The sequence below is a fragment of the Salarias fasciatus genome, chromosome 4, assembly GCF_902148845.1.
Source record: "Salarias fasciatus chromosome 4, fSalaFa1.1, whole genome shotgun sequence".
Lineage (NCBI taxonomy): Eukaryota > Metazoa > Chordata > Actinopteri > Blenniiformes > Blenniidae > Salarias > Salarias fasciatus.
Genome location: NC_043748.1, coordinates 13748595 through 13773938, shown reverse-complemented (window position 1 = coordinate 13773938; position 25344 = coordinate 13748595). Strand labels below are relative to the sequence as shown.

The following is a 25344-nucleotide window of genomic DNA, read 5'->3' as shown; positions in this document are numbered from 1 at the left end:
AACTTGTTTTTAACATCCTCCCTGCTGAGTTCCTTCAAAAGATTTCCGCAAGTGTAACCTGAAAGAAGCGTATTCAAAACAGCGTTCACTGTTCTTTCCATTTCTGTTATGTTATTTTACGGTTTAAGTGAACTTCCGACACTGCAATTCACTAAGATTTTCTCACATCTGCCTAAAATTTTCACAGAACATGTTTTGAGGGATTTTTTTTAATTATTATTGTGAGAAACTGGAGTGCTTCTTTTTAACAAAAACAGTCAATTAAATATATATATAAAAAAAACTATAGCTTCAGTGTAATAAAAATCAGAAGAATACAAAAATATAGTAGGTTATGCTGAACACATTTATAAAACGAAAAAAACAACCAATTATATCTCAATATGGAAACAAACAATATGTCTCAGTGTTGCATTTATCAACATTTTGGTCAACAGTATGATTTAAATATTCAGTAAATCTTCAAATGTCAGTCGATGTGAAAACGAAAAGCAGGATGGAGCGACGCCTCCTCAGCTCCAAGCTGTAACCTGCAGAAGACAGCAGCCATTCAAAGCCGCGGGAAGTTTGCCGTCATATTTCATTTTTATGCCTTGTTATAGAGAGACTGACTGCTTTTATTGCCCTCTATCCGTCCTGCTTATAGGACATATCCGAGCATTGTGTCTTTTATCAGGATGGCTCGGCCTGTCCTTCTCGCTGATCCCCTCCATTCTTCATGTTCTCTCTTTTCTCACATCCATCATCTCCTCACTATTATGCTACTTTTCTTTTACCTGTTCTCACTAATTTGTTGGGGTTTCTTTCAGTCTTTTGACCTTCTGTTTCTACTTAAACAAGATTTGAATACACCTTTTAAATTAAGTGAGTTTCTGAAACTAAACGTGTAACAGTAATCAGTAATAGGGAGAACAATAGACGTGGATTCAGAGGGGGAAGAAGTGTTTCCATCTTTAAAATGCAACATTGAAATGCAAAAACAGTGAAACACAAAGTGGATCCACTAATTTCCGGCCCACTCTCCTCCATCTTGTTCCTCCTCCTCCTCCTCGGTTCCTCTCTACAGTATCTGGAGCAGAATGACTAATGATCACTTGCTCCGTCACACACCAGAGACTTTCTTCCCCTGCAGCCACATTAGTGCAGAAACACACACACACTGGTGCACGCGCACGGCGAGGGAGGCAGGCCAGCTCCACCCAAAAAAATATTTGACCTCCGTGGACGCCAGGCACAATGCAGGATGTCATCTCGCCGGGTGAGTGATTGCTTTGCGGCCTTGCGAGGCGCAGAGTTACAAATAGACACTGTGTCCAGCAAGAGAGGGGTCAAAGGTCAGAACAAGAGCCTTGACCCTGACTCCTTCAGGGAGGCACCACCTCTGATCAAACATTTGGAGAAAAAAAATCCAGGTTTTGCGGAAACCATGAAGTCATTCTCTGAGCAGCAGCGCCCCCTGCTGGAAATAACGTGGAATTACACTTTTCAATCAGCTGACCTGTTCTTCAGGCCTTCCTGTGGAGAGTTTGCATGTTCAACCTCAAACCTACGAATACAGCTCTTATTCTCAAGTAGGAAAGTTTTGCTGCCTATAGAGCAGGGGTGACAAACATAAGGCCCATGGGCCATAACTTTCCCTCCAGAGGCTCCAATCTGGCCCGACAAACTACCAAGCAAATTGTGAAAATGTTAAAGAAAAGATAGATTTTTCTTTAAACTAATTTCTCAAAAGTAGTGGAAAAAACAAAACACTGAGAGTCGAGTTGAGACATCAGGGATTATTCCAGAGCGATACCTCGTTCCTCAAAGCCGTCCTGTCAGGGTGTGTTTGGTGATAATAAAGGCATTTTCAATATGTTTACTTCGTGCAACAACAATGGCTGCCAGACTGTATCTTTAACACCTTTGCTGTGTTTTATTCTGGTTTTCTTTAACATTTACAAATGTAATTTTTGTCACAGCCAAAGCCTCAGCCACCCTTTTATTTTCCAGTGTCACGTCTCTCCAGGGGGCCCTGACCCCCAGGTTGTGAACCAGTATATTAGGCCATTTTCCAGAGTTTCACACAGGCCCTTAAAAGTCTCAGTTAAACATTTACAGTTGTAGCATAGCTAATAAAAAAAAAAAAAAAGATTGTATTTCTATTCTTCTCGCAGCTGTTCTAATAAAGAAAGAAAAAAAAAACACTGATTGTAGTGACTTTCTGTTTCTGTTCTGATGGACTCAAAGGAGTTCTGATCCTAAAGCATAAAATGTGAATCAGGTTGGTCTTTTCTTCTTCTTCCAGGCTGACGCGCAACGCAAGAAAACAGCAACAGCACAGCTTCACAAAGGCCTCAGACAAAGGAGGTAAACAACTGTTTTATTAAGCACTGCTGATGGTACAACGTCAGTCCCAAACAGAAATCACATTTAAACCAAAACCAGAGAGAAATTATTCAAAATAAACCTTTTTTAATGTTAGATTTCTTTCAAAATACAAATTTGGGAGGATAAGATTAGTTGAATTTGAAAAGTTAACCCATGAACATAATTAGAATTCATAAATAAGTAGAACTGAATGGCCATGATGTTGTTTTAATCTCGTCCTGACTCACTTCAGCAAACAGCTGTAAGCAACAGAAACCAGTTCATTGTAAATCCTTGAGATGTACTTATGGATTTTACACAGAAAGCTCTTAAGAGATCCACTTATCATGCAGTAAAAAGCAAATGTCTTTATCCAGTCTTCACAGTGGATCTCTGGATATCTTACACCTTTTTCCCAAATGAATGTTACCTGCAAAATATCACGTGATACAGGCACTGTTTGTACAGTATATACAGAGCATCTGGATGCAACGCCTTCTCTTTCTTAATGTGAGCTTGATGTTTCACAGTGAGCAGTCACATGTGCAGTGAGCAGTCTAAAATAGTCACAATGACGTATTTCTGATGAATTGTTTTTTCCTGTCTGCTGAGAGATTATGGCTGGAAAGAGAAACGGAAAATCACATGACAGGCCGAGAGATTCAGGATGAGATAAACTGTGAAAACAAAACATTTCTGTTCAGAAGTCTTTCAGCGTAAGGTCAGTGGGTTTTCACCACAACGCTTAACCACAGCTTCACTCCTTCAAACACTTAATCTGCCTTTTTACTGTGAGTTTTCCTCATAGAGAATCATCATACATTGAACTGATTGAACCAGAGCTTATTTTTAGGCTTCTGCTCTAAAATTACAGCCAGTGGGGTCAGTTCTTTCATCAGAGGGTTGAAACTCATTTGCAAGGAGTTGGAGTCATTTTGATGCATCACTATGCTAATAAATACAAATTATCATATTTCATATGACTGTGGAACTGTTAAATGCTTTTTGTAGCAGATCAAATCCAGCTACTCCCCTCAGTTTCAGAAAATTATATATTTAATGACTTTTCAGTCTTCGCCACCTCTTTATCAGGTAAACAGTTGTTGGTCTGATTAAAATTGTATAGCGGTTACCTCCACCTGGCCTGCAGTGGGCTTGGTGTTACTTCTATGTTGAGTTTGCATGTTTTCCCTGTGCATGTCTGCACCTTCTTCCAAAATCTTCCTCAGAGATGATGGCTTGAGCGATTAAGATCTGAGATCAGAAATATTTTTGGCAGGAAACCCTCAAATATATTTGATATCATTTCAACAAGCTTACAGTTTTTTTGATGAGCACAAAAATAAGATTTTTCACATTTTTGACATCTTCATCCTCACAATGTGTCTCCGTGTTGTTATTTTTGTGTCAAACATTCCATCAGAATGATTTGACAAGGAAAATATATTTCATTTTGAAAATATTTACTATTTTTTAAGTGGGAGAAAAATAAATAAGTACAGAAAAACATTTAGTAACTCTCCCTCTTACACAAAGGCTTTGTCACAGTGTCACAGAGCACTTCAACATGTCCAGAACACACACACACATACGCACACACCCTTCCATTGCAATGAGGTCTTTCTCCTCCCCTCCTGCAGTGGCTTTAACACCTCGACCCGCCTTCGATTTTTAACGTAAACACACTTATTTCATTCTGATTTCGTTGTTTTTCACATGATTATATTCATGGTGGACACACAGTCCTAAAACATGCATTTGAGGTTAATTGTGACCCTAAAGACCCTAAAAGTAACCAGCTGGGGTCAGCTCCAGTGACCCCGAGACCCTGAAAAGGATAAAGAGTGTGATGGACTTCTTTTTAATGTGACCTGGAGAGCTTTGAAAGGCACCAATAAACTCCCTCTGGATGGCAGCAAGTGTCAACAAAGACCCAAAATATGTCCAGACGTTGATGAAACATTCATCAGAAAATGGGGGAAAAGAAAGTGTTTGTAATTCATCGGTGAGATTGGAAAGTATGGAAGGTTCCTTTTCTCCGCTGTGACCTGATGAACCAATCGGGGACTCAGGTCATTGAAATAAACCCATAACCTATGAGAGGTGGCTGCTCTGCATTTGACAGATTCAGCCCATCTGAAAAGATGGACGACATGCCAGCGACGCAAACACGAACCATCTGCGACGCCCTCGAGTGGCTAATAACAGTAAAGTGAAGACGCTCCTCCCTTTAGCATTCCCGCGTTTCTCATTAATTACTGTTGCTGCCGCGGCCCACTGTCCTCTAATTTGTCCCACCACAGTTTATTAATGAACCTCGGGTCTCTTTGCACTTATAATTACACCATCAACACTGTTGTGTTTTGTCCTGTAGCTGCAGCTGTGTATCGTATTCGCACATTTTGTGCATGCTTCAGTCCCTCCATACAGCTCAGCTTCACAAGAACGCAGAAAGTGGGATATTTGTAAAGCAGCCTCTTCCTTTCCTGTGACGGAAAAAAGAAGAAAAGATGTTTTTCATGTCCTCCAGACCAGAAATAACTGAAAACACCTTCAAACCCAGCGGCTGGCTGAGAGGCCTCAGGAAACACGGTGCCCTCAGCACAGCGGGACGTGCATACAGTAATGAGGCGAGCTCCCCGATGGCGGCCCACCTTTCCTCCAACGGAGCCGGCGCTCAGGCCGCCGCCTACATAATGCAGAGCGCCTCATGGATTTTAGCACTGTGGCCCGTTGTTTCCATAATGTATAAACTGTGAACTCGACGCTATTTCCCTGAAAAATTCATCAAATCCAGCAGAAACCGTGGAGGAACTGAGAAGTGGGGGGAAGCTGCTTTCTGCTCTCTGCCTCACAGTGTTGATAAAAAGAAGAAAGTGAAGTGAAAGGTTTTGTCTGGATCAGTTCAGCCACATAAAGGTACAAAAGACGTGAATCTGAGACACTCGAGAGGCTTTGCATGAGTAAAAATAAAAGCTCTTCACTGCTTGGAGTGCATTTTCAATCTCTGTATTTACAACTTTACATTCACTCTTTTATTTTCTTTTAGGGAAATAACACTGATCGGAAACAGGCAGATTTTTTTTGGCACTTTTTTTTTCCCCATCATTTACATCCCACAGGATCACATGGACGTTAAACACAGACAAAACCATTTAATTCAAACCAAAAAGCTACAGACAGAGCTGTGATCTGCCACCCTCTCAGGTAGAAATAGAATAATCTCTCTTTTCTCAGTGTGCAAGAAGTCATGTCTGCAAAAAAAAGATAGATATCTGCTTATTTTTTCCCTTCTTTCACTGTGAATTCGTTGGAGGTTTTGAAAGTGGGAAGCCAGTGAAGCTCTACTTATAATATTGAGATGGCTTTTTTATGAGGTGTGTGTGTGTGTTTAACTAGTCAAACTTTAAAAACACAATAAATAAATCCTTAACATGAATGTTACTTATTGTCCAAAAATAAATGATATCCATCTGAGGACCCGCTTTAAGCTCCACTCTGAGCAGGGAGATCAGGAAATGTAACATATGTGACCTGAAGCACAGGTCTGCTTCCAGACGTCCGCTCCCCATGGCCGGGTATCACACTCCGCTTTGCACGGTGCAAATGTCAGACGATCTGTTCGCGCGTACAGCAGCTCCTCTGTGTGACGCTCAGAGGGTTCGAGTCGGCCTGCTGGCAGACGCACGGCTCCCGTCCTGCACCTCCGGGGAAAGTTCGCCACAACAGACGCTTGAAGGTCACCGAATCGCCCGGCTGGAGAGTGACAGAGCGGCAAAATCTGCACCTTTTTTTTTTTTTAGGTTTTTTTTTTTTCCCACCCAACTGTAAATGTCAGCTCTTGTCTCTGCTTCATGTTTTTGGGTTAATTTCTTCACTTTTTTTTTCTTGGATTTGTGTGTGTGTGTGTGTGTGTGTGTCTGTGTGTGTGTGTATGTGTGTGTGTGTGTCTTTGTGATTCATGTGGACTTTCAGTACCCCGTGGCGTTGGCAGGTGTGCGCGTGTTGAACGGGGAGTAGCGCGCTCCCGTCGCCGGGGCGGTGAAGCTGTAGGCTGCGTAGGCCACGGCGGAGCCCACCATCAGGCCCGTCATGTAGGAGACCGTCATCGTGTTTCCTGGGGAGACACAGAGAGCGGCGGGAGGGGGGGGGGGTGACTAGATATAAAAACTAGATTCATCAATTAGAAGCTCGTTCCAGGGAGAAAGTGAGTCAGCGATGAATACTCAAGTTGAAGTTCTAATACTTAACTTTAGTTAACTTCAGTCAGATCCGCTCTCACCTGCCAGCTCCCTCTGCTCGGGCGGCACTTTCCCAGCAGCCTGGATCATCGGCACCGACCCAAAGTATCCGTTGGTGACTCCCATGAGGAGGGAGAAGAGGCACGGCCAGGCGGGGTGGGAGAGAGTGGGCGAGCTGGCCGGGTACACGCACATGACGAAGAGCGGGATGAAGACCACCCTCAGGCAGGAGAAGAAGAGCAGGCGGCCGCCGGACCAGTCGTACGGCAGCGCTGCCAAGATCTGAGGAGACGCACAGCAGGGGGCATTGGGTTTTTTTTTAAAAGGGGGAGAAGGAAAAGACAAATCTACAAAATCAGGCTGAAAATGAGAACCAACGCATGCTGTGCAGTAACGCAGAAGAAAACTGTTTAGTCTCCTTTTCCTTTCTCTCCTAATCTTTATCAAACCTCTTCTTCTTCCTCATGTTTTTTTATTTTTTTATTTTAAGCTACCTTAATATTCTCTTTGCCGTTTCCTATTTAATTTTCCTTTTTCCTCTCTTATCTAATTCCCTTCAACAAAACGCTCAATTTGCCACGAGGACAAAGTCAAAGCGCAGAATCCAAACTGTTTTCACTGAGCCAACTTTTTTCCCCCTTCAAAGTCAAAATTATGACCCGAGGATATCAGATAAGTTTTCTTTTCTGAGTACTCTGATAAAGCCTTTGAGCTAAGTGCAATTATCCAAAAATATACCAGACTTTTTTCTTTTTTTTTTTGCTTTACTCTCAGGTTTAATAAATGGGGCGACATCTTGAAGAGTTTTTCAAGGTCGACTCTTGCCAGTGAAGCTCGACTTTTTCTATTTCTTGCTGCTTTATTCTCAAGACACTTAATGAACGGTTAAATCCCAGAAGCCCTGAAATCATTAATGCAATCATACCGACACACACAGAAGTACACAAGAGCAGGACGTGCAAACATTAGAATGGTTTCTGCAATTAAAAGTAAAGCCTACTGGGAATTTAGACAGAAATATAAAATATAACTGTGAAGTGGACATCAGGGTGGCGCCACAGTGAAAGCTCTCAGTGAGTGAGATAAAGATAAACACTTTAATTTCAAATTACACTTTACCTTGAGAAAAAAAAAAACAAGCTGTCATCCCAACATCAGAAAACAGGATATGAGCAGTAAATCTGGGCTCATGATAGCTCCTTCTGAGAATTCATTTCAAAAACATCATTCCATATTTGATTTCCTGTACTGTGGAACGCACAGGCAACGCAGCAGCAGAGCTGGGTGGATGAGTAGGAAGCTCACCTTGCCCACAAAGTCTGACATGTTGAAGGTGGCCATGATGAGGATGGGCAGCCACTCCCCCAGGGTCTGGTTCCGGATCTCCGACTCCAGGCCGGGGAACAGGCACAGAGTGATGCTGTAGGTCACAGCGATGGACAGCATGTAGGCCCAGATCACGCGGGACACCACATACCGGTGAAAGATCATGTCTGGGGAGAAATCACACACACACACACACACACACACACACACACACACACACACACACACAGGAGAGATCAGTCAATGTGTGTTTAACTTTAGAATCATTCTGTGAGATTCTGAGGGGAAATGAGCAGAAAGATACCGCGGACACCAGGCCAGCTCCTCCTGATGTTGGCTTTCGGGGCGTCAAATCTGACGTAGGTCCCGCCCACAAAGTCCTCAACGCCTTCTTCTGCCGAGGGCGGCCCTGTGGCACCGTTCCCCTGAAGAGACACACACACTCAGTTTTGCCAATTTCTCAGTTTGCATCATGAATCTCCTTGCAATGACTGAAATTCCTTTAGCTTCCAGAAAGACGACTGAACTGTTTTAACCATTTCCCATAACTGTACGCCGACTGGACCTTCTTTACTGTGTCGCTCAACATGAGCAAATGTTTTCAAGGCTTTCTGGAGGGCATCGGAAATTCATGGACAAAACACTAGAGGCTGCCACCACACAGTAAATAACCTCAGTCTGGCTCTTATCTTTTTTAATTTTTCCATTAGTAATGGCTTCCTGGATGCATGACATCAGCTCCTTTTATTGCCACGGCCATTAGCGAGGATGAGTGTGAGCCGCTGCAGGTTGATGTAATGTGGTCAGACGGGCCGCGGGCTGGACTGCAAAGTAGTTCAGCGCTCAAACACACGTGGTTTCATATCTTTAGAGGGCATTGCAGTGATTTACAATCATTTTCTGCAGACTCGTTCGTATCTGAGCCATAATTACTGGCCTGAAAAAAATAAAAAACACCAATTCTGATCACTGATTCTGTGAGATGTTGTGTTGGAAGAAATTATCATTATTATTATTATTGGTCCAAACTTAACCTTATCAAAGCCTTAGTCTGACCTCAAAACACGTCTTCGCCAAACTATTGATTGTTTTTAATGTTCTCTATCTTGCTTTTTTTCAGCCCAAGGACAACGAGAAGCCTTTTCTGTCTTTACAACAGTAATAGATGTTTGTGAACACACTCAGGCGCACACAGCACGGAAACACACAGGAGACACGGTTATATCCAATTACATACAAATACACACAAGAGAGAGAGAGAGAGAGAGAGAGAGAGAGAGAGAGAGAGAGAGAGAGAGAGGAGAGAGAGAGACAGAGAGAGAGAGAGAGAGAGAGAGAGAGAGAGAGAGAGAGAGAGAGAGAGAGAGAGAGACCCATTAGTTGATTAAAGGGACTCAGGGGCCAGAAGGCTCCACTATTCTTGATTATCCCATAATATTGAGTGTTGCCTTCGTTTCCCTCAGCAACGAGTACAAAGAGGCAGCCAGCATCAGTCCCCAGACACTGCGAACCACACACACACACACACAGACACACACACACACACACACACACACACACACACACCCACACACACACACAACGGTAAAGCACCGGGGGACATTCATCACTCCTGCATAATGGCGTACAAACAGAGACATGTGTACATTAAAAGATGACAGCCTGAGGTGCAGCATCCTATTTTGAAGACTCACATGCGTGCACACACACGTGCACGCACACTCACACACATACACACGCACACAGACGCTATAAGCTCTGTGTCTTCAGGCTGCAAAGTACCGCTTCCAGCAAAGCGACGGTGGATTGGCGTCTCGTTCTGTCATCCTCCTGTCATTTACTTTCCCTCATTATCATAGTTTCTTGCTCTCTCGCCCTCTCTCCTCCTCCTCCTCCTCCTCCTCCTCCTCCTCCTCCTCCTCCTCTCCCTCCTCTCCCTCCTCTGTTTTGTTTGTAATCTCCTCTGAGCTCTTCCTCCTCTCGGTAGTCTGCCTCTCTGCTCTTTCCCTCCTCAACATCGTGACTCTCATTTCTCTCTGTTCACTAGAAGCCTTGACATCTTTCTGTATCTACCTTTCTCCTGCAACTCCCACACACATACACACACACACACACACACACACATACACACACACACACACACACACTTCTTAATTCCCACTTATACCTCAGCCCATAAAAACCCCTCCCTGAAAAAAAATAATAAAATAAATTCCCTCTGCTTTTACACTCTTACAATAATTTTCTTTCTGACTCGCAGCCAAAAAAAGCAGCCCATAGCTTAAATAAATGATTCTGCGATTTAAAACCCACTCAGCTCTCGGAGCTTCAGCGTGCACGCCCCCACTGACACTGGCGGAAAAAAAAGCAAACACACATCTCTCACAAACTTCACTGTGAGGAAAATGAGCTGCGTGACTCCAGAGTTTAAAGACCTGACATCTGCTTCCCTTCTGAGTTGAGAAAACAGTTTGTTTTTGCAACATTTATGAAGTTTTATTGAATGAAGCCTGAACGTTAAACTTAACGACGGAATCCGAAGGTCCGTGAGGTCGAACATCTCCACATCTACCTTCAAACAACAAACTTCAGGAAAACATAATGTTTGTGTTTCAGTTTGAAGAAGTTGCCTCGCATGCAGGAAGTTAGAATTTTAAGTTAAAACTTTCTTGTTGTCTCACCTTCTCTTTACAATTCTTCAAAAATTGCTCTTTTAATCTACAGGGACATTTTAGAAAAATGGACCTGTTGATGGCCCCAGATGAGAGCAGAGCCAGAGGATCATCAATATTCAGCAGATTCGCCGCACGCAGAAAGAGGGTGCGGTTTGCTGCTGAATTATTTCTATTGAATTATTTTAGTCGCTGGTGGGAGCAACATTTATCCCCTCTTCAAAGCAGTTCATACTACTTCAGCTGAACGTACAAAAGACATGGAATGGCTGAATTTTACGATGTTTTATCAAACTATTTGATTGTTTAATCTGTGTTTCTCACAATTGATAGCGAGGAACCAAATAGAATATAGAAAACACTACATACTGTGAACTCGCAAACAACTGTCAGTCCAAACTGAGGTAAAGCTGAAGAACAGTCCACAAACTTACAAATCTTACTTCCTCAGCGGTGACGTCGTGATGGACCCGGTATCCGGTGCCGTTGTCCCGCGGGTCGTGGCACTTCCCCGGCCCTTTGCCCTGGGAGTGGCTGGTGTAGTAGCGCACGAAGCGGGAGCGCCGGACCAGCAGGTGGAGCAGGAAGCAGAGCATCTCCATGCTGATGGAGACCAGGAAGAAGATGAGCGTGTTCTTTTTGTCGTCCGTGATGAGCAGCTTGGTGAAGATGCGGGACAGGGAGATGATCACGCCGGCCGTACCTAAAGGAGGAGGAGGAGGAGGAGGAGGAGGGGACGACAGAGACGAGACAAGCCAGTGAAGAGGCGAAGCAGAGCAGTGAGACGTGCAGCTGTGTGTCTTTGTGCGCTCACTTACTCTCTCCAGTCATCACCCCCTGTGTGTACCTCTTGGGCAGCATCCCCATGTAACCATAGAAACTGGACTGCTGCACTGGGGGGGAGGCGAGAGGAGGAAGTGGTTATCAGAGCAAACAGAAGCCCGGCGGTCCACACTGTAGCAGCAAAGCTGTTTATTTAGAGGTGCCACTTCCAAAACCGCACACACGCACATCACACACATCACACACACCGCTCCGACCTGCAGACCTCCACTAATTAAACGGTGAGTGCAGCCGGCTGACAGGTACCGAGCTTCACACAGAGGAAACCGGCTCCGGGTAGCAAACATCCGCTGGGTGTGGGGGTCTCTAACCTTATTCAGCTTCTACATGATATAAGAAATGCTTCTCTTAGATCTGTTTCGGTTTTTCACAAATGTTTTAAGGCAAAAAAAAGTGTTGTTTTAGCTAATTATTGGCCTCCATACTAATAGGCGTCTTCGCCTGCCGGTAGTGTGGCGCTGAATTAATGGAGTGCGCAGGCATCAAATGGAGTCTGCCTCTTTAAATGGATGTTGTCAGCTTTCATTAGCTGCATATATTCAGGCCTACCTCCAGCCCCTAATTGGGTCAATAAGAAGGGAATATGCAATCTATCAAACTTTATCTGCACTCTTCAATAAAAGGGCTGATCACTGTGTTTCACAGATGACTCACCGTGGGGACAACGTCACACACAGGGCAAGACGCAAGACATAACGCCAAAAAGTAGCATATCTTATTTAAGGGAGGCTCAAAATGTATGTGAGAAGTTGAGACAGAGATAAAAGAACTTTAAAAATGACATAAAATGGTAATATAAACTGCAAGAAGGTGGAAAATTGGGGGCTGGCAAACTTGTAAAACAAAACTGCAATGAAAACTCTAGAATCAATATAAAAATGAAAACAGATGCAGATAAAAGGCTAAAAATAGTGCTGCTAACATTATTCTTTTATATCAGGAGGTCAGATGAAGAGGTAGGTTTTATTGTTGGTAAATAAGCTGTAAAATGTTAAATTAAAGGTTACTTTACCATTTCCAACTGCGCCATAGTAAAAATAGTCCATCCAGAGATTTGATATTTTACCTCACACTGAAAGTACATTCATTTTCCTATGAGTTGATGAATCTTTAGATGTTACACAATCAACACCAATATTGAGGTGACTGATTGCAACAGAAAAAAAAGCATCCTGGAACAGCGACAGGTGCACGTAAATAACTCAATAAAATGTACAAATGAAACAGCCTCAGCAATGAAAAAGGGTGCTGATTGTTGGTAGTACCTGTGCATCCGAAGGCCACCACCCCCACGGACACCAGGTTGATGACGTAGGCCTGCCTGGTGGTGAACTTCTCCAGCCAGACATCAAACACGCTGACAAAGATCAGCGGCCCCAGAGCTAGAATGTAACCTGCAGAGGGAGTAACAGACACGGGGCGCCCAGTGAGGAGACATCGGCTCTGTGCATGTAATGCCTGACTGAGCTTATAGCTGACAGTTAGGGAGGAAAAAAAAAACTACTGCCATCATCTGAGGTATGATCCCAAGTTTATTACCTCCAGAGACAAGCTTTCAAGCACACAACACACTTCAAAAGACATTCTCTCAAGGATTGAAAGCTATTTTGGGCTGCAGACGATTCTGTGGTGACTCTAACATGCACCGTACTGTATGTGGAGGTAGAGGTTTACATTTTTATAGAGGTTTTTTTTTTTTATTTCTACTAGTATAGCTTTTCATATTAGTCTACAGAATCACACTCTAATAATAATGTAGACTGTACAGACGTGTGTGAGCATGAAAAAGCAGATTTTTAACTTTGAGCCACATTAAAATCTCTACAGCATCTTCAGCACAGACATCAACAAGCCTCGTTTTAAATCATCTATTTCTTTAAACATGTTTTGAAATCTAAAATTAAAAAAAGCAAATCTTAAAAATACCCGCCACGCTTTGAAGAAAGCCTCTTGTGAATTTAACTGACTATCGCAAGTTTGTTTGAAACATTTTTTGATTAAAAAACTATGCAGGAATCGTAGGAGAGGGCACTTTTTTGCTCATTTTTTTTTCTCTGTGATAAGCCTTGAAGTTCTTAAATAAATGATTAGACGTTTCCAGAGAGAGAACTCTGTTTTGGTCCCAGGACAGCCGGGCTCCTCTGATACTCACCCACGGTGATCCTGGTGTGCATGCTGAGTCTCTCCACCAACACGTTGTTGAGGATGACGGCCAGCAGGGCCACCAGGATGTACGTCAGACTCATGTCAAATACTATGGACGTCCCTGAAACACAAACCAGAACACCGACTCCTGAAAGGTGTGCAGTTATTGCACAAGTAATGCCGTTAAAAATCACTGTTTTGGACCTTAGAGAGTTGCAGAGCTGCTGTCTCTCTCTCGCTTAGGTTTGAATTCTCTGTAATTTGTAGAAACTGATAAGGACATATGTGAGGTTTTTCCTGCTTCAGCAGAGTAATAATACCTTTGAACTTCTGGTGCAGGTAATCCACATCAGTAATGAAACTGTTGTAGGGGAGCAGGAAGCCCACTCCGGCCAACAGCATTGCAAAGTAGATGCCATGGTAACGATCGTCGGGGATTGGCTCCTCAAAGTCTGAGCGGAAAGGAAACAGTCAAAGGTCAGAGAATTAAAACAGTGTGAAATCATACATCAAACAGATGGGGGGGTAATTGAATCCGCAGCGTCTGAATTAAGGCCGACGCCGAAAAACTGGGTGTCTGCAGCAGGAACATTTCAGCTCCACTGATCCGGCAACTCGGCTCAGATCTCACTTTGTTCCTCTGCTAATGGACTGATCAGAAGAGCAGCTGATCGCTGACTAGCTGTCAAAGCAGTTTCCAGGTGAAGACCTGGATGTTTGTGTTTTGTGACTCAGGTTCATGGGTAAAGTGTGACATGCAGGCTTTTTGCATATAACAGTTTTTAATCCTCTGCTAATCCCGGAAGTCTCCTTCGACTCCTCTAAATGATTTTTGAGTGTTTAGATTTCACAGCACACTTCCTGTTTCAAGTCATTGAATACATGTTCAGCATCACAATGAGAATCATAAGTCGACAGCCGCAATGCATTAATCTGAAATATGGCAAAAAGTATCTGACTTTCACAAAGCTGCCGGTCCACAAATCAAAATTAGTGCTGCCTGCATGCATTTCTTCATTTCACCTTGAAATACATTTAATAATACAGCAGTGACAGAATCAATACAATTATACTTTCATTTGAACAGAACAAAAATGACCCTTCTTCTTCCAGCATGTGTGCAAATTGTTTTAATGGTCTTTTGAAACTGGTTTGCCAGCTGCAATTACTAAAGGCTACATGTGGCAACATACTTTTGGTATGGACATTTACTATGAGGCAGATCCACAGTGTGTGCACACATTGAATCAGTGTAATTAAACACTTATTTAACATGTCCTGTCCCCCTTCCTTTTCGTTAGTTGTGTGTCCGCCGGTCTCTATTTACACCCTTTCCTATTCCACTCTTACACTATTCCAGACATTTTATTTTGAAAAAAAAAAAACAAAAAACACTGTGGTGCTGATGATCAGTCAATGTAATGAGATCTGGTGGGAAAATAAGGTGTTCATATATATATTTAAAAAGAGGGTTTTGGTTGTGTGCAGTGTTTAGAGACCACTAGTGCAGAAATCCATTAAAGCAAAGAAAGGTGGGAATAAAATATGTATGCAGGACAAAATAAAGAAGTGCTCCCTCCTGCTGCTCTCCAAGTAGTCTCACAGTCCTCTAAAGCAAACCTGAGAAATGTACACGGGCCACATGTAGCTTAAATGTAAAGATATTCTGTCATAGAACAGTTTCAATCACTATTATCAGACAAAACATGTTACGAAATTGATGATTGATGCAAAGAAGGAATAGTAGTTTATCAAACTCATGTAGAAAACTTGTTTTTTAAGACATACTATATTGAGCAGAGCGGTAGTCCTTGTTTTGTTTTTCGTTTTTTTTTATGCGGCTCTGTGGAAAAGCTAATTGCCCACCAATATTAAAGCTAAGCAGATGACCGCTGTGAAAGGCTGAGCCACAAGTTAAACTAAACCCCGCACATTATTAGGATATTTACAAAGGTTTTGATAAGGTGCAATTAAAAAAAGGACGGTCACAAGCACATAAGATAACATCGGAAAGAAGTTGTATGTGTGAATCTGTTGATTCAAGTCAATCAGAAGCAGTTAAAGGGCTGTACAGCCCCAAGATCTGCCTTCAACTTCCCGATCCTCTACATCCCTTGACGATGTCTGCTCCGTCCTTAAAGACTGTGAGTGTCAGCTGGTGGGTGGCTGGCTCGCTGCCTGTGCAAAATCATCCACTCACACTCCTTAATAGTAAACAGCAGCAGTGCCTTTTAATGTGAGTCACACTGCAGGAGACCAATAGAGTTTGTTTACATTTGCTAATAGAGCATGGTGAAATACAGGAAACACTCTGAACATTAGTATATGTGTGTGTGTGTGTGTGTGTGTGTGTGTGTGTGTGTGTGTGTGTGTGTGTGTGTGTGTGTGTGTGTGTGTGTGTGTGTGTGTGTGTGTGTGTGTGTGTGTGTGTGTGTGTGTGTGTTTCATATACTGAGGTGTTGGCATGTCAAAGGAAGAGGCTATAAAAACTTAAGTGGTGATTTGGATGTACATTTTGAAACTATAAATCTCTGTAAAACTGCATTTATCTCATATTTGTGCATTAAAACTGGATTGAGTCTCTTTAAAAAAGGCCAGTTTCAGTTTCAGTTGTAATTAAAATGCAGCTAACTGAGCATAAAAACAAATATTCCCTCCTAAATTGCTGGGCACTTTCTCATTTATCATTAAATATGTTTTCTGTGTTGTTATGCTGCAACATTTTCAGTGATGAATAAACAGTCGTGATTCGGATTGCAGCTTGCTGTTAAGACGTGACGGTGGGCCCCAAGGCCAGACCGGCCGAGAACCGCCGCTCGGGGACATCGCAGGGCTGTAATTGCAAAAGTTAATGAAATTTTCGAAGCCGCGCTGCGAGATACTCTGCATCTTTTATTCCCTTCCAGGAAAAAGCCGGCTGTGTCTCAGAAGACATCCTGAACGCACTGACTGACAGGTGCATAGAAGCAGCGGAGGCGGGAGGCAGGAGACGGCAGCACATGATAAGGAGGAAACACAACGAGAAAAGACAAGAAGCGGCTGTCTCTGTACGGTCACTTCTGATCTGATTACCGTGGCCTATGTTCAACCTGTGTATCCAGGCAACACAGTTAATGTCTGCTTTCAGACCTGTGTTTATACACACCTCATCCTTTTATTTCTACTGTTCTCATTGTCTGTAAACACAAATCCCCCATTAAATTCGTTCGGACTCATTTTTAGTTGAACTGAATTCGCCAGTTCCTGGGATTTTATTCAGTCGAACAGGGAGAAAATCCACAGTTTTTAGTTTTCTTGTTGTGTTTCTGTTGATTGTTCGCAGTGTTCTTGCTGTTCTTGCTTCACGTCTTGTCAATTTATCCCCACAAGATAAATACTTGTGCGCTGACTCTGAGATTTATGAGTTCATGCTGAGATTTCTGCGTATTCAGGCCTGCATGTGCGTACTTTGCCTCGCACGTGCATAACAGAATTTGTCTGTGTGTAATAGGATTGACGTGCGCGTAATCCAATTTATATGTGAGTCAAATGTTTTTGCGTGTGTGTGCTGAGATTTGTGGACGTACGAGGACCTGGAACCGTCTGTTTCTACCTCTACCTCAGGCTGGATTCTGCCACACTTCAGACACACCAAAACAGATATTTGTCCAGAACCACAGGTTTCCTTCTTCCTGTCGGTCAGGATGTTGGCTGCTTTTTCTGTACTTCTATAGCCTTGGCGTCATCAAGTAGTGCTACACAACATGACTGAACCTGGACAGTGATATTTTGCATCAATCCTATCTATTCCCACAAGTCTTGCCTTGGAGGGAAGAAAACCTGCTGTTACAGATGACAGACTTAAAAAAAACCAGCCGCCTAAGAGGTCCTTGTCCAGGAGGAGGTGAACCGATAAATATTTACAGCTTCTTGAAAGCGTGCAGATCCCAGCGCGCTCATGTCAAACACACTACACATGTAAAAATTGGATTATACATGCATACATCCAATTATACTTGCACAGATTTTGATATGCGCATACAAATTCTGTGTACACTGTCACAAATCTCAGTTCAGATGCGCATGTTAACACACACATACACACACAAACCTGACTATCCATGCATCCATCTTCTACATGACTTAATCCTGCAGGGTCGTGGGGAGCTGAAACCAATCCCAGTTTACTATCAGCGAGCGCAGGTTCCATGATGAGCAGGTCACCAGCTTATCGCAGGGCAAACACACCGTCTGGCTGTGAGGCGACGGCCTCAACCACTGCACCACAACTCATTTGAACACAGCAGATTCGCCCCACAACTAATCAAGTCAGTTTTATCTCTTTCTTTGTGTATCCATACACCTCTGCATCAGCACTGGCCTCCCCGTTGGTCTGCCTGCTGAACTGATGCTGTGTTGCACGTTGGAACCCTTGTCATCATAGTCGTTTTTGATTTTTTTGAGTTTTACCTCGCTCCTGCTTCCAACCTCGCCAACAATAAACACCAATCATGGAGACACTCCTGAGCATCAATTTCTGGAAGAGAACAGAGCTGTTGTTGAGTGGACTTATAGTGTCTGTGGAAACGGCATCGTGTCAGATTGAAGTCAGTGGGAGGGCATTTCCATGGCAGCAGCTGACTGGCATTTAAGAGGTTTAGCTCCAGGACACAGTCAACAACACCACGGTTTCCTCTCTTCCTTTTGCCATCTTATACAGAAACCTCAAATTTAAAAAAGCATCCATCCGTCCAGCTACCATATGGATTTATTAAATTCTTATGTTCTCCAAGGAACTTGGAAAATACTAAAGTTGTGATGTCAAGTTATATATATATCAGAAATATTGCAAGGGATAAGTTTCTGTTGCTTACACATAAAGCCACAGAGGCCATTTCTGGAGAACTGACAGCATTTTTTGGCACTTTGGTATCAACCGAAAGAATAAAGAAGAGATAGAGGCTTGGTTAAGTTTAAACAAAATACATGAAGGCTGGAGTTGATGTTATTTAATGGTTTAAAATCACACATCTGGTGGACTGGTAGGTCTGGGTGCCAAATTGAAGTTTTCGTTAACAGAATATAAGAACTATACAAATGGTAAGTGGTAAATGGACTACACTTATATAGCGCTTTTCCTCAGCATTAACAGACCCCAAAGCGCTTTACACTGTAATATCACATTCACCCATTCACACACACATTCACACACCAGTGGGGGCGGCTGCCATGCAAGGCGCTCAGTCCATCCACTGAGGGCAAATTAAGGTTCAGTGTCTTGCCCAAGGACACTTCGACATGCAGACAGGGGGAGACAGGAATCAAACGAACAACCTCCCAATCATGAGACGACTGCTCTCCCCACTGAACCACAGCCGCCCACATTAATGAATCTTCTTTGATGTCTCCCTTCTCCTCCATGTCCAAAAACAGCCTCTAAACTGCTCAAACTCAGCCGTTCCTACAGAGAGAAAGTAGTGAGCAGCGAGTTGAGATCAGTTCTAACGGCACTGAAAGCTGCTGGAGCAAAATAAGCCAGGTGTCTTGTAGCAGGATGTCTCATCAGTCAGTCCATCCTTTTTTACACCCTGCTTCGCCCAGCAGAGGGTCATAGGTCACTTGAGTCAATCCCAGCTGACTGGGAGAAAAGGCAGGGTGCATTCTGGACAGGTCACTGGGGAACACATACAAACAGGAAGCCACACACACACTCAACAAACACCTACGAGAAGTAGCCCATGTACAGACAGAACATGCAAACCTCACAAAGAGCGTGATGCTTGAAATGTTGAGCTTGAAAGCTTTATCAAACACAAGAGTTAGTGTAAAACTACCGCAGTAAAAGTGACTATCAATACACACGTCACAGAGGATCTCCAGTCCCTGGATGTATCAGTGTGAGGTATAATGTAAAGTGTAGTGCTGGCAAAGGGCCACCAATAATGTTATAGCAATGACCATTAAAAGCAGTGAACAAAATGCATTTCAGTTTTGCCTAAACTTGTCATTTACAGATGCGTTTTCATACGTCTGTGTAAACGTTTTGTTTTCCTGCTGATGTGGAGAAGAAGAAGGACATTAATGCGCCCTTCACTTATGTTGATGAATTGCTGTTGTGATAGATTTACCTCTCTCTTCCCCTCCTTCCTTCTCTTTGTCCTTATAAATAGTACAGCGCACACACACACACACACGCGAACACACACACAGGAGCAGGAACAGGAACTCCCTCACCAGGTTCGGACAGAGCCAGCACTCCTCGCTCCGGGGCGTCCTTACTGATCTCCTCCTCCTCCAGCTGGTACGAGTCGAAGCTGTAGCTCTGCACCACGCCGCTCTCCCTCGCCTCCCTCCAGCCCTCCCTTCCCGCATCCCTCCATCCGGCCCTCCCTCCATCCCTCCACACGTCCCTCTCCTCGGGCGTCTGGGATGGCGTGGGCCTGCGGCGCTCGGCGCCCACCGAGCCCATCGCTGCACTCGAAGTGTAAACAAACAAACGCAAACAAAGCGCTCCTCTTCGCTAGACGGGCTGCACGCTCTTGGGGGCGTGCATGTTAAACACAATCCCGGTGACACGCCCTGGAAGACACGCAGGAGATCTTCAAATGAGGGAGGATCTGCAGGGAAAAACCAAAAGAACAAGAAGGAAAATTAAAACGTAAAAGAGAAGGCAGAGAGTGGAGTAACAAGAGTAAAACACCCCAAGCAAAGCAGTGATTGCTTTGTGTGTGAGAGGCGTTTTGAATGAGAGGACCAGTGAGAGTGGAAGCAAAACATACACATGAGAAATCTCTAAAAGTTAATTTGCTGCTTTTCTTTTTATCATGAATCTATATTAAAAAAAAACATTTTTGCTTCCAGACTGCAGATTGGTATTAAATATCCTATTTTCCAAGAAAGTCAAGAACCTCTGTGTAATAATAAAAAAAATATACTTCTAATGACTCCAGGAACACATAAATCAAGGGATCCAGTAAAAAACAAACTGTTTAATCAATTATGTATGATATTTAACATTATGCAACAGGACTGCAATTTGCTATTGTGGGTTTTAGCAGACTCCAAAAAAAGACTTCCAGCGAGCGTAATGAATTCAACCATCTAGGATAAGCTTTTTGGAAAAAGCAAATTGAATTTGCTTTGGCTACTCTGTCAAGTTGCTATCAATGATGTTGCTGTTTGTTTGTTTGTTAGTTTGTTTTGTGTAATCTACAGAGTAAACATTTCTGTTTGGTGGGAAAAGGTGTGACGTTGATGATGGTGCCAGAAGTTTCCACAACAGTTCAGGCCCATTAGGCAGAAAATCCATACACTTCTGTCCTCTGTAATAAATGTTATTTAAAGTATTCTGTGTAAAGGATCACTGCAGAGGCAGGCTGCTGTGTCCAGCAATAGAGCTGCCATCGTTTCTTCTTGATTATTCTACAAAACCAATATTTTTTAATGTGGATAAGCGAGTTCCTAGAAAACTAAACAAAAGCTTTTTTGGGGATGTATGTTAAGTAATGAAACACATTATGAAAGACCATTTTCCTTCTTTCAGTCTTATTGTTTTGCAGCTTGAAATGATTGCTTTTCTGATCTGAACGAATCATTTAATCAACAAATATAAAGAACAGCAGTCTAAATTGTTCTACTATCTTAAAATCCAGTGTGAAACACTGAACATAAACACCTCTTTCATCTTGAAGAGACTTCCTAATGTCGTGCCAGGCGAAGGAAGCCTCCATCTCCACCACTTGTTTGAACATGAGCTCTCTGTTCTCACTAAAGCGGCTGAAACGCGCGTTTCTCCTCCTCAGTCAACAGAACCGGGAAACGCGTCACTGTAACGAGCTGGATCAATGCAAATGGGTATTGACACGCTGTTGTGTATGCAAACACGGATACAATAGACGGGGGAGGGAAAGCTCGCGTACTTGCGCGCACCTGTGTTGACGCGCAAACACTGGAGCGCACGCAGAGGCGCGCCAGCGGCGGCAGCGGCAGCAGCAGCAGGAGCCCCTGTAGCCTCGCCTGCCTGCTGCCTGTCACCTCTTATGCCCTGCAGGTGTGATTTCACTTCCAGACAGTATGCACCGAACACAGCTGCTTTATTTCGATTTCTTTCTTTCTTTTATTTTTTTTTTTTTAGGAGTGAGATCCTATTTTCCAGCCAAACCGGCGGGCCGGGGTGATGTAAGCCGGTTCTCATCTCAGTAACATCCTGCTCTGCTCTCCGGTGGCCGCAGAGGAACAGGTGATTTAACAGAGGGCATAAAAACAGCCAAAGTGCCCCTCGTTGAGGAAAGGTTATATGGGCTCCGTTAAATCCAATAACGACGCCGATTCTCGGGCGTCTCGCAGCCGTGATTTGCGGAGGTTCCAGGTCCGGGCTTGAGGCGGCGCTCGCAGCCTTCCTGCCTTAATTCAAAACGCTCCAGCCGGCGACGGTAATTGAATTGCAGCCGAACACTGAGCTGCGGTTGTCTATTGTTGATCATAACGAGCACGATCACCTCGACCCATGCGTGCTGGAAATAAGCCGTTTGGCGCGGAGACGCATGAACTCTAATTCTTGCGTCTCTTTTTCTTGAAAAACACGTGCGTTAATTTAGAAAAATGCAATCAATCAAAGGCAAAGATGAATAAAGAGAATATGGTTATTAAAATGCAAAGGACGTCTGAGCACCGGATAACACGACTGGGCTCGTTTCAGTTCTTCCAACACATTTCTTTAAAGAAAACAACCTTCTAAAAGAGGCTTGTTTTTTACGCGCAGCTTTTCTGTCGCTCCCTGGCTGCTTATTTATTTTATTTGTCTGTTTCCTGCCATCAGCGCGTTAGTGAGAGAGAAACAAAAACACAGTAACAACAGGTTATCAACGGCCCTCACCTCCCGGTTCTCCCCTCTCCGTGCGTCCGCTCGCCCGGCTCCGCTACAGCGGGAGGAGAGGAGTCCTTCCTGCGGGATCCTGCGTCTCTGTCGTCCGGACCGGGTCCCTCATCAGAAGGGAAGCCCCGGTGCCGTGTCCTGCACGCGCTCCTCCAGCCTTCCTCCAGCAGCACAGAGCCAGAGAGCGAGAGAGAGAGATAGAGAGAGAGAGAGAGAGAGAGAGAGAGAGAGAGTGGATGGATGGATGAGGATGAGAGTAAAGGGAGGAGGCGAGATGTGGACGGGGGGAGGAAGGGGAGGCGCGCTGCCTCTGGATGTTCTTCTTTTTGCAATGAAAAACATTTTAGTCTCTACAAGTGGATACTGAACCGCAACTTAGGACAACTATCAGTTTTGGAGAGGTGATGCAAATAAGATATTTGCTGGAAATCACTTGAATAAACAAGTTCTGCCTTGAATTGTGCAAGAAACAAATGCAATCTATGAGCTTTTCTATTGCTCTGATTGCACTTTATTTTTGTAGCTGTTTTCTTGCTGAGTTAAATGTTGCACTTGAGCAAAAACTGATTGAGTTTTCTCAATGTGCCTGATCTGATATGCATCAAGACAACAGGAAACCTACTGGCTATATGTCTACATAATCTATGTTGACAAAAAGATTAAAAGTGTCAGTGAAACATTTTGTTGGTGTCATTTGAATTGCAACATGAGTGGATGGTGCAACACAAGTGTACATGTCAGTGCTTTGTTTTGTTTAACTAATGATGAAAAAACTTCTACTTCTTATATTTTTTCCATTTCCTACCAAGAGGCAAGAAATAAAGGTGGATTCATTCTCAAGTGAGAGAGGCAGATATTGATAATGTTACATGACTTTGTGGCTGATATGAAGGACTGAGAGTTTCACAATCTCCTGCCAACACTGGTCCGAACTCAGATTATTTAGAAGGAAAGAAAAGCTGGACTGATCCCTCTTTGAGCTCCCTATCTCCTTTTTTCACTCCACTGCGCTCCATCTTTTTGTCTTTCCCTCTGGGTTTGCCGATAAAGCATCTGGTTTTTAGACAGGAGCAAAAAATGATTTCATCCAAAAGGGTGTTCAACAGCTTATTTTTCATGCTGGATACAGCATCTGAATTATTAAAAGTGCATTTTTGTAGATGTGGCCTACACATCGTGCACGGCCTGATTAAACTTGGACGAAAAATTGACATTTCAATAGAGGAAAAATGACTAAACCGAGCAATCTGTCCTCACTGTAGTCAATTTTATCCATACAGACTCACAGCTCTCTCTCTCTCTCTCTCTCTCTCTCTCTCTCTCTCTCTCTCTCTGCTATTTAAAGCAATACTTCAACATTTTGGCAAATTGGCCCATTTAGGGCAATTCCCTAGTCGTTTAGAACAGCATACTTACTTTTTTTGTGAGGGCGAGCTGTTGTTTATTCAGCGGTGGGTCTGAGGAGAGCTTCACGGTGGACATAATGGAAGTGGATGGTACAGTTGCTTCCCTTGTCAAATTCATCAAATACACAATCCAACAACCCCAAAACACTTTGGTGGACATGTTATAATCCCCACATTCACTACGCTGTGAAATATTAATGCAAAATTACGAGATTGAGTGGTTTTTGCGAAGATTGCTGAGACGGAACTACTTACTAAATATGGCATCTGGGCGTAGTGATCTCAAAAGAAAAAGTAGTTCCCAATTGCTTCAGTGTCATAACGCTACAATATTATTTGTTGGTGTTTCACAGCGTAGTGAATGTGCAGATTATAACGTGTCCATCAAAGTGTTTTGGGGTTGTTGGATTGTGTATTTGATGAGTTTGACGAGGGAAGCAACTGTACCATCCACTTCCATTATGTCCACCGTGAAGCTCTCCTAAATAAACAACAGCTCGCCCTCACAAAAAAAGTAAGTAGGCTGTTCTAAATGACTAAGGAATTGCCCTAAATGGGCCAATTTGCCAAAATGTTGAAGTATCGCTTTAAAGTGTATTTAAATAACAGGGTATTAAGTCAAGTACAAAAGAAATGGAGACATAACATAACACACGATTTGTTGTTGCTTTCATTTTGCTCTTTTCATTTTTATTTGCCTGTTATTGGCTTGATGTGAGCTGCCAAAGCAGATGGGTGAGAAACACAGTGATAGGGAAGAAAAAAGAGAGAGAAAAAAAAGGATATTGGATGAGAAAAAAAAATTTCTCCCAAAATATACACATATTCACACTTACACAATATTGGCAGTGGAGCTGCTGCGTGATTGACAGTTTTATCAGTTCAGTTCAATATGCTAATGCTTTATTATTGGCAGGCGCTCTGTCAAATTGCACACCCCCTCTGTTGCCATAGCAGAGGCAAGCCAGATGGGAATTAGCTAAATGGCATCGCTGTCTGGTTAGGTGTCCTGTCAGTGCAGACCCAGCTGCTGCACCTGCGCTGCAGGAATGCGAGGGTGGTCGTGGGTTTGAATCCTATTCCCCACATGCAGTTCAACGCTTTCATGTCACTGATGCCAAATTTAGCTCATCTGGCGTCTGGTTGAACATCACAAATGACATCGACAGTTGTCCTAAAGCAAATGTAAAGCGATGTGCGACGCCCAATTTGCTCTTTGGTGACTTTTCAGTAATCACAGCATTTGCAAATAATTATATGCAGGTATTTTAAAAATGGTGTGCAGAGAGCAAACCCTTTGATATTCTAAATGTCTCTTTCTGAGTTCATCCTTGAGCAGAACACAGTAATTCAAAGAGGACACACGAATTAAGAAGGTCTTGAAGGCAGAAGGAAATATGATATGACATTTGGAATTTCACCGTATACAATGCAGATGAGGTTTGATTCTTAATTAAAGGTGCAAAATCAGAACTTCACGCTGCCCCCTTAGCCCTGTGCTTGTTTTA

The 25344-nt window shown here is 43.3% G+C and overlaps 1 protein-coding gene across 2 annotated transcripts; it reads right to left on the bottom strand.

The window, feature by feature from the left end:
- Positions 1-5996: 5996 nt before the first annotated feature.
- slc29a4a (solute carrier family 29 member 4a) lies at positions 5997-20044 on the bottom strand. Of its 2 annotated transcripts, none has more exons than XM_030088733.1 (10): positions 19790-20044; positions 13897-14028; positions 13584-13697; positions 12697-12825; positions 11407-11481; positions 11023-11291; positions 8221-8341; positions 7896-8083; positions 6632-6872; positions 5997-6466 (listed from the first exon to the last, which is right to left on the bottom strand). In XM_030088733.1, the coding sequence occupies exons 1-10, from the start codon at positions 20022-20024 to the stop codon at positions 6321-6323; spliced, it is 1650 nt and encodes a 549-aa protein (XP_029944593.1). In that variant the 5' UTR covers positions 20025-20044; the 3' UTR covers positions 5997-6320. The 2 variants fall into 2 exon arrangements, with proteins under 2 accessions (XP_029944593.1, XP_029944594.1); XM_030088734.1 differs by having other exon boundaries at positions 11032-11291.
- Positions 20045-25344: the final 5300 nt, after the last annotated feature.

Excerpts from the sequence above, each read along its gene's own strand:
- slc29a4a (XM_030088733.1), bottom strand. The coding sequence starts at position 20,024 with ATGGGCTCGGTGGGCGCCGAGCGCCGCAGGCCCACGCCATCCCAGACG. Across the intron at positions 11,482-12,696 it reads GGTGGCCTTCGGATGCACAG|TGCAGCAGTCCAGTTTCTAT; the intron begins GTACTACCAACA and ends CCTCCCCCCCAG. Across the intron at positions 6,873-7,895 it reads TGTCAGACTTTGTGGGCAAG|ATCTTGGCAGCGCTGCCGTA; the intron begins GTGAGCTTCCTA and ends GCGTCTCCTCAG.